This window comes from Carassius auratus, chromosome 23 (assembly GCF_003368295.1).
Source record: "Carassius auratus strain Wakin chromosome 23, ASM336829v1, whole genome shotgun sequence".
NCBI classification, from domain to species: Eukaryota; Metazoa; Chordata; class Actinopteri; order Cypriniformes; family Cyprinidae; genus Carassius; species Carassius auratus.
The window spans coordinates 8,761,757-8,776,728 of record NC_039265.1 but is presented as its reverse complement, the minus strand read 5'-3'; the positions used below and the strand labels follow the sequence as shown (position 1 = coordinate 8,776,728).

General features: G+C 34.5%; 1 protein-coding gene across 3 annotated transcripts in view; it reads left to right on the top strand.

Moving 5' to 3' along the window:
• reps2 (RALBP1 associated Eps domain containing 2) overlaps nt 1-11,081 on the top strand; it is a 38,122-nt gene extending 27,041 nt beyond the window's left edge. For 2 of the 3 annotated variants that reach the window (XM_026199614.1, XM_026199615.1), the window contains exons 14-19: nt 231-292; nt 601-690; nt 6,499-6,555; nt 6,685-6,818; nt 7,715-7,820; nt 10,359-11,081. In XM_026199614.1, the coding sequence (XP_026055399.1) occupies nt 231-292; nt 601-690; nt 6,499-6,555; nt 6,685-6,818; nt 7,715-7,820; nt 10,359-10,427 (518 nt within the window). In that variant the 3' untranslated portion in view covers nt 10,428-11,081. The remainder of the gene's footprint in view (nt 1-230; nt 293-600; nt 691-6,498; nt 6,556-6,684; nt 6,819-7,714; nt 7,821-10,358) is intronic. The other variant, XM_026199616.1, reaches the window with a different exon arrangement.
• The last annotated feature ends 3,891 nt before the right edge of the window (nt 11,082-14,972 follow it).

Below are 14,972 nucleotides of genomic sequence, written 5' to 3'. Positions count from 1 at the left end.
TTTGCTGATGTAGTGTGTGATTACTTCTCAATTGTATGTACTTGTAATATTTTAGTAAACAAATTGCGTAAAAGAAATTATTATTATTGCAGTGCATAACAGATGCAAAGTATTTTATAGTGTTGAATTGTTAATGAATCTTGTTGTGCTGAAGGTTTGTAATCAGTCTTACTAGTAGTAGCAGTTTTAGAGTGACTGGGAAGCTTTCTGAACATCTTGTCTTCTCTCAGGTGCTAAAAGTGGATGGTTGCCTCGTCCTCCAGCTCTACCTCCACGACCCCCAGCTACACAGGTGAACCGCTCAGCATCTGCTCTTTTACAGTGTTTCGTGATGCCTGCGGTCAGCTGCTTTTTCTAGCTTGTCATTAGCTATTTGACCTGTTTTCATCTGCCAGAGCCCAACTTGACCTTATGCTGGTTTGTGACTGGTCAAAGATGATCAGTAATATTGAATGTAACTGATGCGCAGTTTCTATGGTTTCAAATATGGCTCATCCAATCAGATTGTAGGTGTGTTTCATGCAATGGTTAATGGTTTTGGTACTTTACTCTTCTTTTACTGTGTTGTATAATAACTTGTGTCTTAATTCAATGTCTCAGATCTTCAGCTTCCTCCCTGGCTCAGAGAAGAGTTCCCAGAAGGCCGTTCAGCAGCCAAACTTTGCAGATTTCAGCAAATTTAGTGAGGAGGTGAGTAGATGTTCACATCGATCCTACTTAAAAGTAAGGCCTAAAAAAACACACTCAATTTATTATCAGATGTGGGATTTCTAAACTAGCATTGTATCAACCGAATGCAACTTCTGATGTGACTTTTCCAAACTGAAACAGAAAATCCATCTGGAATAATGTAGGGCAGAACTTAATTTTGTAATAAATGGACTTGTAAAATGTAATTTTATGATAAATTGGCTTTATACATTAAGAATTAGGACATTTTAATTAACTCTATTTTTAACATTTCATTTAGATTTGTATTAGTTTTGTACTTTAGATTTTTGTAAGTATTTTGTATTGATTAAAATAAATCCAAGATTATGAGAGAATTATGATTGTTTTGAATAAATATTGCAATAATACATATTTTACACAATTTTTTAAATAAATGAATTGTGTACAGTAATAATGAGGTCTTTTGAATTGATTTGAATTTATAACATTTAAATTATTTTTTTGTTTTGTAATAATTTTATATTTAATTATTAAAATATTTATTAAATAAATCAAAGATTGTGAGAGAGCTATGATTGATTTGAAATAATTTTTAAATGTATATACTGTATATATATTAGGCTGTAACGGTACATATATTCGTACCAAAAATGTTCATTACATTACACAATCATTACATTTTTCTAGGAAATTCAGACAATAAATGCCGATTTTTATATATATGGCTCAATCAGTGTTATTAGGTTATTTATTTCATTTATAAAAGTACATGCAGGGTCTTAACCATATAATTGCAATTATTAATGTCCAAAAATATATATGTAATTCACAGTTTTTGTAAAAAAAAAAAAAAAATTATAATAAAATAAAGAGACTCCAATCAACCAGTTTAATAAGGTTAGGCTCATTGAAATTGTGCACACACTCTTCCTGCTGTCTGTCATCCCTTATCTCTCGGTTATTAATTATGTATCCTCTTTGAAGAGACTGAACTTCCTCTTTTTGGCGTGTGTGAACGTGTCTGCAGCTCTCCAGCCGTGTAACTCTCCATGATGTGTGTGTTCTCATGTTTCTGTGGCTGCAGGCTGGGGAGAGACGGCAGTTTCCCACAGTTTAATAAGAGTATAAAGCCGCAGGAGCCCAGTGAACACACACACACACACACACTCTCATCACAAGCTCATGCGCTCACCGCTGCGGGCCGTTCTTACCTCAGCTTACATCACACACACACTGTTTTGACAGCCCAGGCACCTGCATATATCTGTGCTCAAGCCCTGTCTATGAAAGCTAATACTTACAGAAGATATGAAGATTTGACCATAGACTCTATATGAAGGGATTCTGGTCTGATCAAATACTCATAACTCAGCTGAGCCCATTTAACCCTCTCGTACCACAAGCTTTCCTTCATCTACATGGCCTTTTTGCCCCTTTGTGCTTTTAACTTTTGACTACTGGTGAGAGGGAATGTGTTCGCTGTGCGAAATTCATTTGTCATAGTCGTATGAGTTATGAGTTTCATGAGGACATTATTGAACAGAGAAACAGTGTCTTAATCAGGTGCGATCGCACAAGTGCGTTTCTAAAATCAAGTCGCCTTTCTAGACTGCTTTTTAAAGACATTAGAGATAGGTTCTTTAATCTCAAATAAATCTCCAATGTCTCAATAATTGATTTGGTATTGATACTTCATTCAATTCTAAACACAATACAAGAGAATAAGAGTAACTGAATATATTTCATTTTATAATAATTATGATGATAATATTTTTATGTTTTATGTTCATATTTATGTATGCTTTTATACTTATTTAAATGCATCCAAGACTGTGAGAAACTAATAGGTTATTTATTTATTTATGTATTATTCATTTATTTATTTATAGTGTAGGAGTATTGAATAAAAACATTTCATAAAATTAAATAAATAATAATGGACTTGTTTTTGGAATTGTTTTACCTTGATTTTTTATATTTTAAAATAATCCAAGATTGTGAGATTATAGTAATACATGTTTCATAAATAATAACATTTGTTTTATTAAAACAATAAAAAAAAAATATTTTGGACTTTTGAAAGTTCAAGATTTGTATTTAATTATTTATTTTTGTATTTTCTTGTAGTTATTCAAATAAATCTAAGACTGTGAGAGAATAATAGTAAAATTATTATTTTAATTTATTACATTATAATAATAATAGCATTATTAATAATGATATTATTATTATTATTAAAGTAAGTAATATAGAATGTTTATAAATCAAAAACTTGTTTTTGAAAAGATTTGGCCTTTAATTTTCTGTATGTTTTCTATTTATATTTATTGGAATCAATTATGAATCGTTGCCATAATAAATCCAGCATCTGTGTTTGCTGAGACATGTGTTCCTTCATATCTGGCAAGTTCTGACACGCATGATCTACCTGCAGGACTTCACCTAACATCTGATTTTACTTCTCAGTCATAACGATGACACTTAACACTTTATTTTTGGACCAGACTGACATTCTGTGATTAATTATATCTCGGGGGTTTTATTTTGTTTTTTTTTATTTTCACGTCCCTTGTTGAATAATGACAACACAGCAGCCGAACCCTGAGGTGTTCATTACTGAGTTTCATCCCGAGCTCAGGGCACATGTCATGGAAACACAGTCTCAAAAAAACATCCTCCATCACTTACTCTCCGCTCGTTTACATCTCAGATCTCTCCGTTTTCTTCAGGGGATGAGCTCAAGCTTAATTAAACTCAGAGCTGAGATGTTTCTGAGCGGGAACCAAGAGATTTGTGATTGACCTGAAATCACATCCTCTCACGCTATTATCATCATCGTCATCATCTCCCTTGTGATGGATCAGAGGGCATATTAATGTAGTATTCAGTATTATATTGTGATAATCATGATTTGTTTGAGCCCCTGTCGTTACAGAAACACTTTATTATAATTGAATCATTTATTTAAATTGGATGTACTGGTTGTATTACAACAAGTCCAGACGTTTTGTAAAAATTTGGTTGCATTGCATAAGAAATCATCAGGCTGCGGTGTTAAATATAACCACATGGGCTCAGGAGTACTTCAGAAAACTGCTGTCACTGAACACAGTGTGCTGCTGCATCAAGAAATGCAACGTGAAACTCTGTTACTCTAGAAGAAAGCTATGCATCAATTCTATACAGTGATTCTATGACTGGGCCAGAGTTCATCTTCAATAGTCCAAAATACATAAAAAATGTGTGCTCTGGTCAGATAAGTCCACATTTCAGTTTGTTATTGGGAAATCCAGACATCAAATTCTCAGTCACAGAGACCAAAGGAACCATACAGACTTGAACCAGCGATATATCCAAAAGCAAACCTGACATTGTACAGAGGCGCATCAGTGCAAAGGACATGGGACTACCACATGTGTGAGGGAACCATTGACATAAACTGGGAGTGTACAGAGATATATACTGCCATCAGTGCCTGCTTACTAGGCAGAGTGAATGTGACTGACTGGACATCAGATCTGTCTCCTATTGAAAATGTATGGCCCATCATGAAAAGAAGAACGACTACAGATTGATGAGCAGCTGAAGTCTTGTATCAGGCGAGACTAGACAAACTTTTGCTTGCACAACTTTAACAATTAGTATCCTTAATTCCCAAATGATTAAAATGAAAGGTGATGTGACACTGTGGTAAACATGCCTCTCTCCCAGCGTTTTTGGAGTGTGTTGTAACCATCAAAAATGTACAACTAAGTTGATCAGTGACAACATTGGAATTTTTTTATTTCAGCATTTAGCATTTCAGAAAACGTCCCAGCTTTTCTGGAATTGGGGTTGTACCGTAGTTCCTGAATCAGTAATTCTGTAGTAATATTCCCATCTGCCAATCAGATTTTAGAGTTTGGGGTAGTAAAATGTTTCAGTAACATCAGGCTATTATTATTTCTGTCCTGTAGGGTCAGGGTTAGGACTGTGCCGATTTGACAGAAATGTTGTTCTAGGAACAAATAACTAAATTTTATTTTATTATATAATATTTTATTTTATTACATTTTGTTTGATGTAATAAAAATATTGCATTTTTTTTTCTAACTTTAACTACATATAATTATAATATTATAGTTTTTGTAACGCTATGTGCTTTTCAACTTTGGAGCTTTTATTTGTTTTATTGAATGACTATATATACTATACTCTCTGCATTCACTTAATCGAATTAATTCTGCATGCAAATTAAACCTCTATGTTTTGTTGTATTATTCTCACTACATTATACAAACAACAAGTGGCACTATTGTAAATTAACAGCTTTAACTGACAGGTTTAGACTATGTGACCCCAACCAAACTTAATTTTTCCTATTTTTCTCTCACAGTTATGCTAGGCAGGTCACATTTTTCCAAAGTTTTGTACTGTTCGAAGAAACACTTGTTTTTATTTAATGCTCCTTTGCCATGTAATAGTCCTTCTGAGTTTTATATGCGACGATGGGCACCGTTACCTTCACGCGGCTGAATTACGCTTGTAACTCTTGCGTATTTTCCCGAGGGTACGGCTGGCTGAGTGAAATAACGTGTTGCGTGCCGCAGCAAATCAAACCGCTTTATGACTTTTCAGACAAATTTATAGCCTCACAATCGGCCTGTTTCTGCTATTACTTTTCATTGTGCCATAAAGAACAGATTCCCTGTGCCACATCGACCACAGCCCCGGACGACAGGCGCTTTTTAACCAACGCATTGCATTTTTCACGAAGTGATTGAATGTTTGCACAACACCGTCAGAGTACGATAGCGTTCCAGTCACGCATGGTTAAATGAACAGTAGTCACATCTGTGTGAAATACAGCAGCGTAAGTGGGATGTTGTAAGCTGGAGAGTGTTCAATGAGAATGTCAAGACGGATGTTATGCCTTCAGTGGTCCATGAATGCACACGGTGCAGCATTGAGAGAGAGAGAGAGCTGTGTAATTCACTTTAAAGAGTGAGGGAAGAATTTAATGTGGCCTTCTCTTCTACATCTCTTTTTCTTTGCCCACTTCCTCTGTGAGAGAGACTTAGAAATTGTGGCTTTAGGAAAGATACGACTAAGGGAAAATGCAGACTTAAAGGGGTAGTTCAGCCAAAAATGCACATTCTGTCATCATTTACTTGCCGTAAGTTGTTCCAAACCTGTATGAGTTTCTTTCTTCAGTTAAACACAGAAGTATGTGTTTAACTGAAGTCCCCATTGACTTCCACTGTATTTTTTATCTGTACAAGTCAATGGGGACCAGCAGCTGTTTACTTGCTTACCAACATTCTTCAGAATGTTTTTTTTTATTTTTTTATGATTAAATAATGACAGAATGTCCATTTCTGGGTGACCTGTCCTTTAAGGAAGTATGTGGATTAATACGCTTCAGTTAAAACCTCAAATTTAAATGTTCTGATTACATGCTTGTGTAAAACAGGGATGTATAAACAAGAAATGACCACAAAAATGTCATAGGGAACACTTAGTTACTTCTATGTGCATTATGTGCAATCCTTGAAAATTCAGCTTTCATCACAGGAATAAATTACATTTTAACATATATTCAAATAGAAAACAGTTATTTTGAATTATAATATTTCATGCCATTATGATCAGATAAATCCAGCCTTGATGGGAATAAAAAAAAAAAATCCTTTTGAACAGTAGTGTAGATAGAAAATGAGGAATTATTGAAGGCCCTCATGATGAAAGATCCTCACAAATGTGTCGATGTCTTGGTTAATGTTATAAATTGCTTTGGAAAACTAACATTGAAGGCTTTCTGATCTCAAACTCCTCCTCTTCCTACAGCAGGAGAGCAGCGTGAGAGGAGGTCTGAGCACAGAGGACCTGGCGCCTCCCAAATCGGTATGTGCCATTAACATGCTCCCAGCACCTCATCTGAGTCCCTTTAAAAGAAGCCCACCTCTCATGGATGCTCAGCCTCATCATTTAGGGATTGTGTGTTTGATGATTTTCTTTTAAACCTTTTCTTAGGATTCTACACTGAGACATCAAGGCCACACCCCTCAGAAGCCAGTGCGAAGAAAGCTCCACCCTGAAAGTCAGAGTGCCACGCCCCCATTAGCCACGCCCTGTTCTGCTGCAACATTGACCAAATCTACACAGAGGTCCATATATTTGTATTTATTTGTATTTTTATTTTTAATGGCAGTGTTTACAATAGCATATTATAGCTATAAAGATGACTTGCATGACTTAGAGTTAAGCAAATGCAATTGCAGAAAATGCAATTTCAAATGTGTTGAATATAAAATATTATATAGGGGAATGGAAATATTTACAGCAACTGTTTATAAGAACGTATTCTAGATTAGATAATAATATAAATAAGTGATAATAATCTAATGTGTATTGAATCTATAATATAAAATCAATATGAGAATGACAGTGTTTTCAGTAACTATCGCAAATAACATATATTTGCTTAAAGATATACAAATATCCAATATTAATAATAATAATATAAAATGTATTTAATAGGTATAAAATAATTAAATATGCAAGAATAGCACTGTTTACAGTAACTGTTTACCAAAAAGCATGCTATAGCTTAAATATTAATTATAAAAATAAAATAAAAAAATAAGCAAATATGTAAATATAAAAATAAATAATGTATTACATTTATAATATGAAATATTGAAATATACAAGAATGCCAGTATTTAAAATAAATATTGACAATAATATATTATATCTTAAATATTATTTGTATATAAAAAAACAGGGAAATACTTAATTTAAAAAAAAATAAAGATGCAATATTCATAATACTAATAACAAAATGTATTAACAATATGATATAATATATTTAAGAAACATTAAAACTACATTTAAATCTTAAAATCAATAAACAGCCCTCTTACACAACACATTAAAGAACAAACAGCATGAATCAGTGATTTTTAAATGCTAAACAAGTGGGGTCATGAATTGAACACCATTGAAAGCTCATCTACACATGCATACACAGGTGATGATGGTTATCCGCTCTTGTGTTCCAGGCCTCCACCCAAGCAGAAGAGAGAGATCCAGATGGCCATAAGGAAGAACCGAGAAACCAACGCAGTCCTGACACGTCTCAACAGTGAACTACAGCAACAGCTAAAGGTGCCCATTTATACTTACAGTGCACTCAAAACATTTACATTCTGTCATCATTTCTCACCTTCCTTTGCATTCCATGGACGAAAGGAAGTCATACGGCTTGACATGAGGGTGCAGAGGATGACAGATTTTATTTATATCCCTTTATTTTTTCTACTCTTACACATGGCTATTCCAAGAAGCCAAGACATTAATAAATAAATGGCCTCCATTGATGCCTAAAATTTTAGCAGTCTCATGTGATCGGATCTGGAGGTTAAAGCTGTCTGTTCACATATGGTTAGTTTTTCTAGATGGGCAGCACATACTATTTCCGACACCTCTAGCCAGAGCGGATCAAATATCTCTTCTAGTCTGGTATTGGACGCATGCCGCTCTTATATATAAACACAGGCAGCTAGTGTTTGCCTGAAGAATTATTGAGTGACTGGAGATGGTCTAGAGTTACAGTCCTCAAATCATTCAGAGATCCGCTCAACGAACACACACACACATGCTGGCTTTCTGAAAATGCAAGGTTGGACTCCGGTTCGAGCAGTTGTCTTCTTTAAAATAGTGCATCCTGCAGCAGCTGTTGTGTTTTAAATGAGGCTGAGATGTTTCTCGTGAGCATCAGAATGTGCTTGGAAATGCATTTTACCACCGACAATGAGAACAGAAAGAGAGAGTTAGGGAAATGAAAAGCGAAAGACGCTAGAGTGCTGCAGATCAGGTTGCACTGCATGCTGGGAACTGTTAACCTGTGAACCACTGTATTCTGTGTTACGACTCTCACATCACAAAAAGGGTTTGTTTTCTAGTCTTTAGGTCCTAGTCCAAAACTCTCGTCCGAAATATTCATACGTTAAAAAATAAATACAACATGATGTGTCAATCACATTAACACACTGTCTCTTAAACTTTCGTCCATCATAACAAAATTGAACCGGTTCAGTTTACTGTGTTTATCGTATCAATAGCAATTTGAAGAGGTGTTTTGGCAATTAAGATGAAACTCTCCTTCCTCTCTAAGCAATCTCAGGATTGGATGGAGCTAAAATTTCCTTTTTAAGAAGAGAGAGGACAACAAAATCATCCTCACTGCTGGAAGAATTTTTTTATTTTTTTATCATTATTAATACATCAGATTCTGTGTGCAAGCTTTCTGTGCTTGACAAACACAAAAAAAATAAGAAAGAAAGAAAAAGAAACGCACAAAACCTTCGCACTCGGTGTGCAAGGACCTTTAAACCTAGTTTTGAGAACATTCTTCTTTCATTCAAATTTTTCAAATTTTTTTTTTTTTTTTTTTTTTTTTTATTTACTCAGCATACTGTAAATAACTAAATATAAATGTAAAAACGTATAGTAGATATAAAAATTTTATTTTTAAGTTTTGAAATTTAATTAAGCACCTTTATTTTATCAAAGTTTGCTTTTCTTTAAGGGGTTAAACATGATTTAAATATAAATGACAAAATATATTTATATATAATCAGTCGTCTAGTGAAACTAAAGTGTGCAACAAAAATATAGGATTTTTGCGAATGCATGAAGGTGTAGATTAATTTCATGAGAGAGATTGGATTGTATTGTATTTGGATTGTAAGATGTAATTGTTGTTAAAGATGCACTCATTTGTATTAAATTCAGTCCTTTTTTTTTCTTTTTCAAAATAAATAAAAATTAAATCACTAAATGAGTTGTTTTAAATGTTCCAAAGTCCTCAGTAAATGATCATTTACAGTCTGAAAAATTTCGATTTTGAGATTTGCTAAATATTACGTTTAACGATGTTATTCAATTATTAGTGTTTTAAATATGAACTTTTTAAGTGAGCTCTACATGGTGCGTAATATAAATGTAAAAACAGGAAAAATGAGCATGCACAATAGAATATCCAATATATTTCCTCTAATTTTCTTAGTGGAAATGCACAAAGTCTGGTGAGCAATAACACCATGTATGGAGTATCAGATTCACTGATACAACAAGAATCTGTCATATATTTCAAAAAGCAGTCAGACGAGTGCAGATATTTGAGAAGACGCTCCTGATGGGTGTCAGATCCGAATGCGTGTCTTTGTCTGTCTGGATTGTTCCAGAAGATACGTGATATACTGGCATTTAATGACAAATGAGGACAAGTAGCAGTAAATGTTCCAGAAACATCAGTGAGTGTCAGACCAGCCGCTTTCATCCTTTTGTTTGATGTCATCTGAAGGTCGTGACCTCAGGTCATTCTGACCAGCAGTCAGTGGCATTCCTCATATAACAGATGTCTGTGTGCTCAAAACATTTGTCAAATGAGGATCAGCTTATATTAGTGCTAAACCAAGCAACGCTTGTAATATTGCTCATGTTTGAGATTTGCAACCACTCAAAACAACCACATAGCGGTCAGATCACTTCTGTTTTGGCTTGAGGTTTTTGACTGTGAAAGAGCGGAGGATATCATACAGGCCTGAAGGAGATCGTGAAATGAAGTCGAGTTTAATTGAATCGAGTCAGCTCTGCTTTTCTCAGATCATCACAGCTTTGTTTCTTTGTCTTCTTCATAAGGTTGTGCATCGGGAGCGAGTTACTCTGGAATCCCAGCTGGAGTTACTGCGGCCCGTGACGTCGACCTGACCCGTCCTGACCCGACACGCGCTCGCCGTCCCTCTCTTTCTGTCCCTAACACTGTGAGCTGGGACAGGATACGCACTTTAAGTGACCAAACTCTTGGGACGCCACAAACACTGTGTCAGAAGCACAGGAAGAGGATTTTACCTCCACGGGAGAATGTGAAGAATTCTAGGAAGTTTGTTCAGTCAAAAAAACTCTCTTGGTTTAGTTGGTTTTGGGTTTGTGTTTGTGTGTTCCCGTCTGTTTTACAGCAGAATCACGCTAACACCGCTAACCGCTAGTTACACAGACTAATGCAAAAGAAAAGGTTCAGTATTTCACTTCATTCCAGGAAACTGGAAATCAGTTTATGGTTTATCCAATGGATCTGGTTCTATAACTGCACAAATGCATCGAGTAATGATTTGAACTACTTTTTTTATGTTCCCATAATTTTAATAAAAATGAATTTGTTTGAGGCTAATCCTGTTCTACCAAGAATAAGCTTATAAGGGTGAATCATGAAAAAGTCAAGAAACATTTCACCCCAAAATCAGAAGAAAAACTGAATTAGAATTAGAATGTCTTTAAATATATATAATTATTATTTTATGTATTAAAATGAACATGTATACGTGTATACGTGAACATATAATGAACATATATATGTGTATGTATGTGTGTGTGTTCAAATTAAATTCTAAATATATATACATACAGTATATATTTTAATAATATTTAAACGTCTCTATATTTATGGGTATAATTCATTCTCATTCATATAATTTATATTATAAAATAATATAATGTATAAACAACATATTTTTCTGAAATATACTTGCCTAATAAATACACACACAGTATGCACACACATTATGCAAAAAAAAAATATATTTTGGATGCGATTAATCGTCATTTATCATTTGACAAGACTTAAAATATTTAGTTATTTTATATATAATTATATTGATAATTATTATAATAAATATAGAATTTCTAATGCATATAGTAAAGCCTATTAAGATTTATGACAATTTAATCTATAATTTAATCATTAACTGAAGTCAGCACAACAAATAATATCCTCATCATAATAATATGTAATATTTGTTTTCCATTATAGTAAATATTAATAATACTTTGGGGATAAAAAACAAAACAAAAACAAGCTCAATTTTTTTGAGAAAAATATAATTTATTTTCTCAGAATTTCAGGTATTTTTTCTTTTGGATTTGGGGTAAAAAATTCTCCCTTGACAGTTTTTGTGTGATTCGCCCGTGATGAACACTGTTGGGAAGTAAGTCAAACGTAGAATGATCATTATTTTATGTGCTGGGACAAAGAGTGTTGAATGCGTTGACTCTTCAGATGTGAGTGTGTTTGTGTTCATGCATGAGATGAACGTTGACACTGAAGAGGCATTTATTTTTACACAGCTAGTTCTGACGGCATGCTGTATGTGAGTAGTTTGACAGTACAGGACTGTTTATGACTGGAATATTAGAATATGTAGACGTACCTGTTGAATGCCACTAACCTCAGATCAATGAGGGTGATCCAGTGATTGTGCTTGTAATGGATTACAAAAACCATCCATCCATTTGTGCTTTTATTGCTTGTCTTATCTTAACTATTATTTCTAACTTTTCTGTAATTTCTTAAGCATTTATCAATATCCTAAAAATATTTTTTGGGGGGTAATAACAGTAATTATGAAATGTCCAAAAAAAGGTTGATTGTTTAAAAAAAATGCATCAAATGAAAACCAGCCACTGCAAAAAAAACTAAGTATTAATGTCTGTATTTTTTTTGTTCAAAAGTGTGCTAAATACTTTCCTATGCAAATCATGTTGGTGATTTTGCGGGCCAAGCTTGTTGTGGGCCATGTTGTGTGTTTTTGATACTGATTGACTATCATGCACTGTGTTCTGATGCTGGAGTGTTCAGGAATATTCTGTTTGTGAGTGTGTGTCAATAAACAGGGTGGAATTATGGGAGATTGGGATGGATGTGGTGTCTTGCCTTGCAAATTTTTAAAAACTGTTTGCTTGTCATTTTGGGTTAGTTTTTAAATGTTCATGATGCATATATGTATTTGTTGTTTGTTTTTAGAAATTGTTAAATCTATTTTCTAGTGTGAAGGAATGCATGTTATAGACTCAACCTGAATGGAATCTTTTCCCATCAGTTCATCTCTCTGGTTGTCTCGTATGTGACTCGAGCATGAGGAGCGTAGAGAATCAATTGTACAGTTGTGGTAAGTGGAGCGATGGCTCTTGACCTCTGACGACCCTCTGCTGTTTGTCTGGAGAGCTTGTTTCACTGCCTGATCTCGCGCTTTTCAGATTTGACATTTTCAGCATTTGTGATGTCACTATAAATGCTCAAAGACAACTAGGCACAACCTGCACAATATTTTTTTTTTTTAATGTTCATGTTTTAATGCCACTTAAATGATAATATGTTAATTAGGTGCTCAGGTATTTTCTAATATTATTTGTGCTCCGTTATTAATAATGGTATCTGATTAATATTGTGGAAACAACTGATACAATTTTGTTATAAATTCTTTGAAAAATGGAAAATTCAAAATAGCTTTTTGATTATTATTATTATTATTATTTAAATCTTACCATGTATTTTTGAATGTAAGTCTATTACAGTGACCACAAAAATATTAAGCAACATTGATGATAATAAGTAATGTTTCTTGCGCAATGATGCTGAAATAATAATACATTTAAAATAAATTACATTTATAAATATATTTAAATAAAACAAACAAAACAAATCAATGGATCAAATGGTTCCAATTACTCTTATACATGTTGTTGTTACAAAATGTAATAAAATATGTCCTGTTACACATTTATACTTACACAAACCATCCTGAGAGTTGTTGCATATATGTAGTTACAGAAATATTACAGCTGTAGATACAATATACCAGTATGTACTTACACTGTGGTTACATACTACATTCACATTTAGTTAATATGTAAGTACACAGGTATTAGGGACAATTAATATAAACTGGGATCCTCATTTTTATCCTTATTGGATCCCTTTAGGAGTGATTCTGAATTCCATTAGCATTCCAGCCAGGCATTTGAATTTGTTTCGATTCCAAACGGTTCTGATAACAACAATCAAATCCTCATATGTTAGTCCAGATAATCAACAGAATTCCAGCTATTGATCTAAAAACATTTAGCCAAATAATTCTTTCAGTGGTTTAAATGTAAAATAGCATGAGTGATGTAAATTTGTAAATGTTGGGATCGGATGCTGTTGAGAGGTAATCATGTGAACACTGGATCTGACCTCATTGCCTGATAGCACGTCATTGTTCTGTCCATCATGTGCCACAGCAGTGGAATGAAGGCCAAACAACAGGACAATAGAGAGTGACACGCTTATACAAACATATGACATAAACCGCGTCCTGGGCCTCATGTCCTGCCTGTCTGGAACAGTCCACAGTGTATTTGACCATTAAACCACCCATTTAAGCCCACCGGCAACTATAGTTGCCACAGTTAATAGTTGTCATTTTCCTTTTGTTAGTATTATTCTAGAGTTATCCATGTTTTATTTCTCAATGACATGCAAGAAAACAACCAAATAAAGGATAAAAAATGTATTAACTTCGTTCTTGTCACATGAGACTGTCAACTTCCAGGAAGCATGGCGAAGGCAAACCATCCCAAAGAAATTACTACTAACTTTTACTAATAAGTATTTTATGCACTAAAAAAAGAGAGAAACCTAACTGGCACACTTTTCAGAAGTAATTCAGAAAAATTAAGTTTGAAATGCTAAAATAAGAGATCTTGTGTTGACTCCATGGGCTCCCATTCAAAATTCCCCCCAAAACTAGTAACATTGATGGTTATACTTTACAATATTGTTTAATAAGTTACTATACATAATGCATCAAATATAATGAACATCTTGGTTACGTACATAACCCTCTTTCTCTGCTGGAGAGCCCCAATCATCTCTGACTTTACGAGAAAGTGCCAATGAAATTTGGCGAGTGGATCTTGCGTTCCTGAACCACTCCCCGAGCATACAAGTATAAATAGGCAACAGGTGCATCCACTCGTCAGGTTTTACACTGAAGAGCTGGGAGTTGTCACTGGCCTCCAGCGATGGTGGAGGTTGTGGCATGGGGAAATAATGTCTCCATTTCCTCCATCAGGGAACAAGGGTTACATACGTAACCAAGACATTCCCTGTCTGTTGGTCACGAGTTATGTTGTGATGACATAAGTGGTCCATGGAATGCATCACAACCTGAACCCCGTCACAACCCTATGCCATCGCAAATGTTAACAAGCAGCCGCATGTGAGACAAATGCCACGCAAAGGTCGTACCTTCCCACCGACCCAGCACAAATGAACTGGCCTTGGTACCCGCAGGGACCAGAGGGGAGTATAACACTGCTGGGGATAGTCAAGCCACTGTTGCTTTCACCACAGTCATTTCTTAAGAGAAAGGATTTCGACCTTCAGTAAAAGATTTTTCATACCCACAGGGAGGTATCATGTGAAGACACTGAATG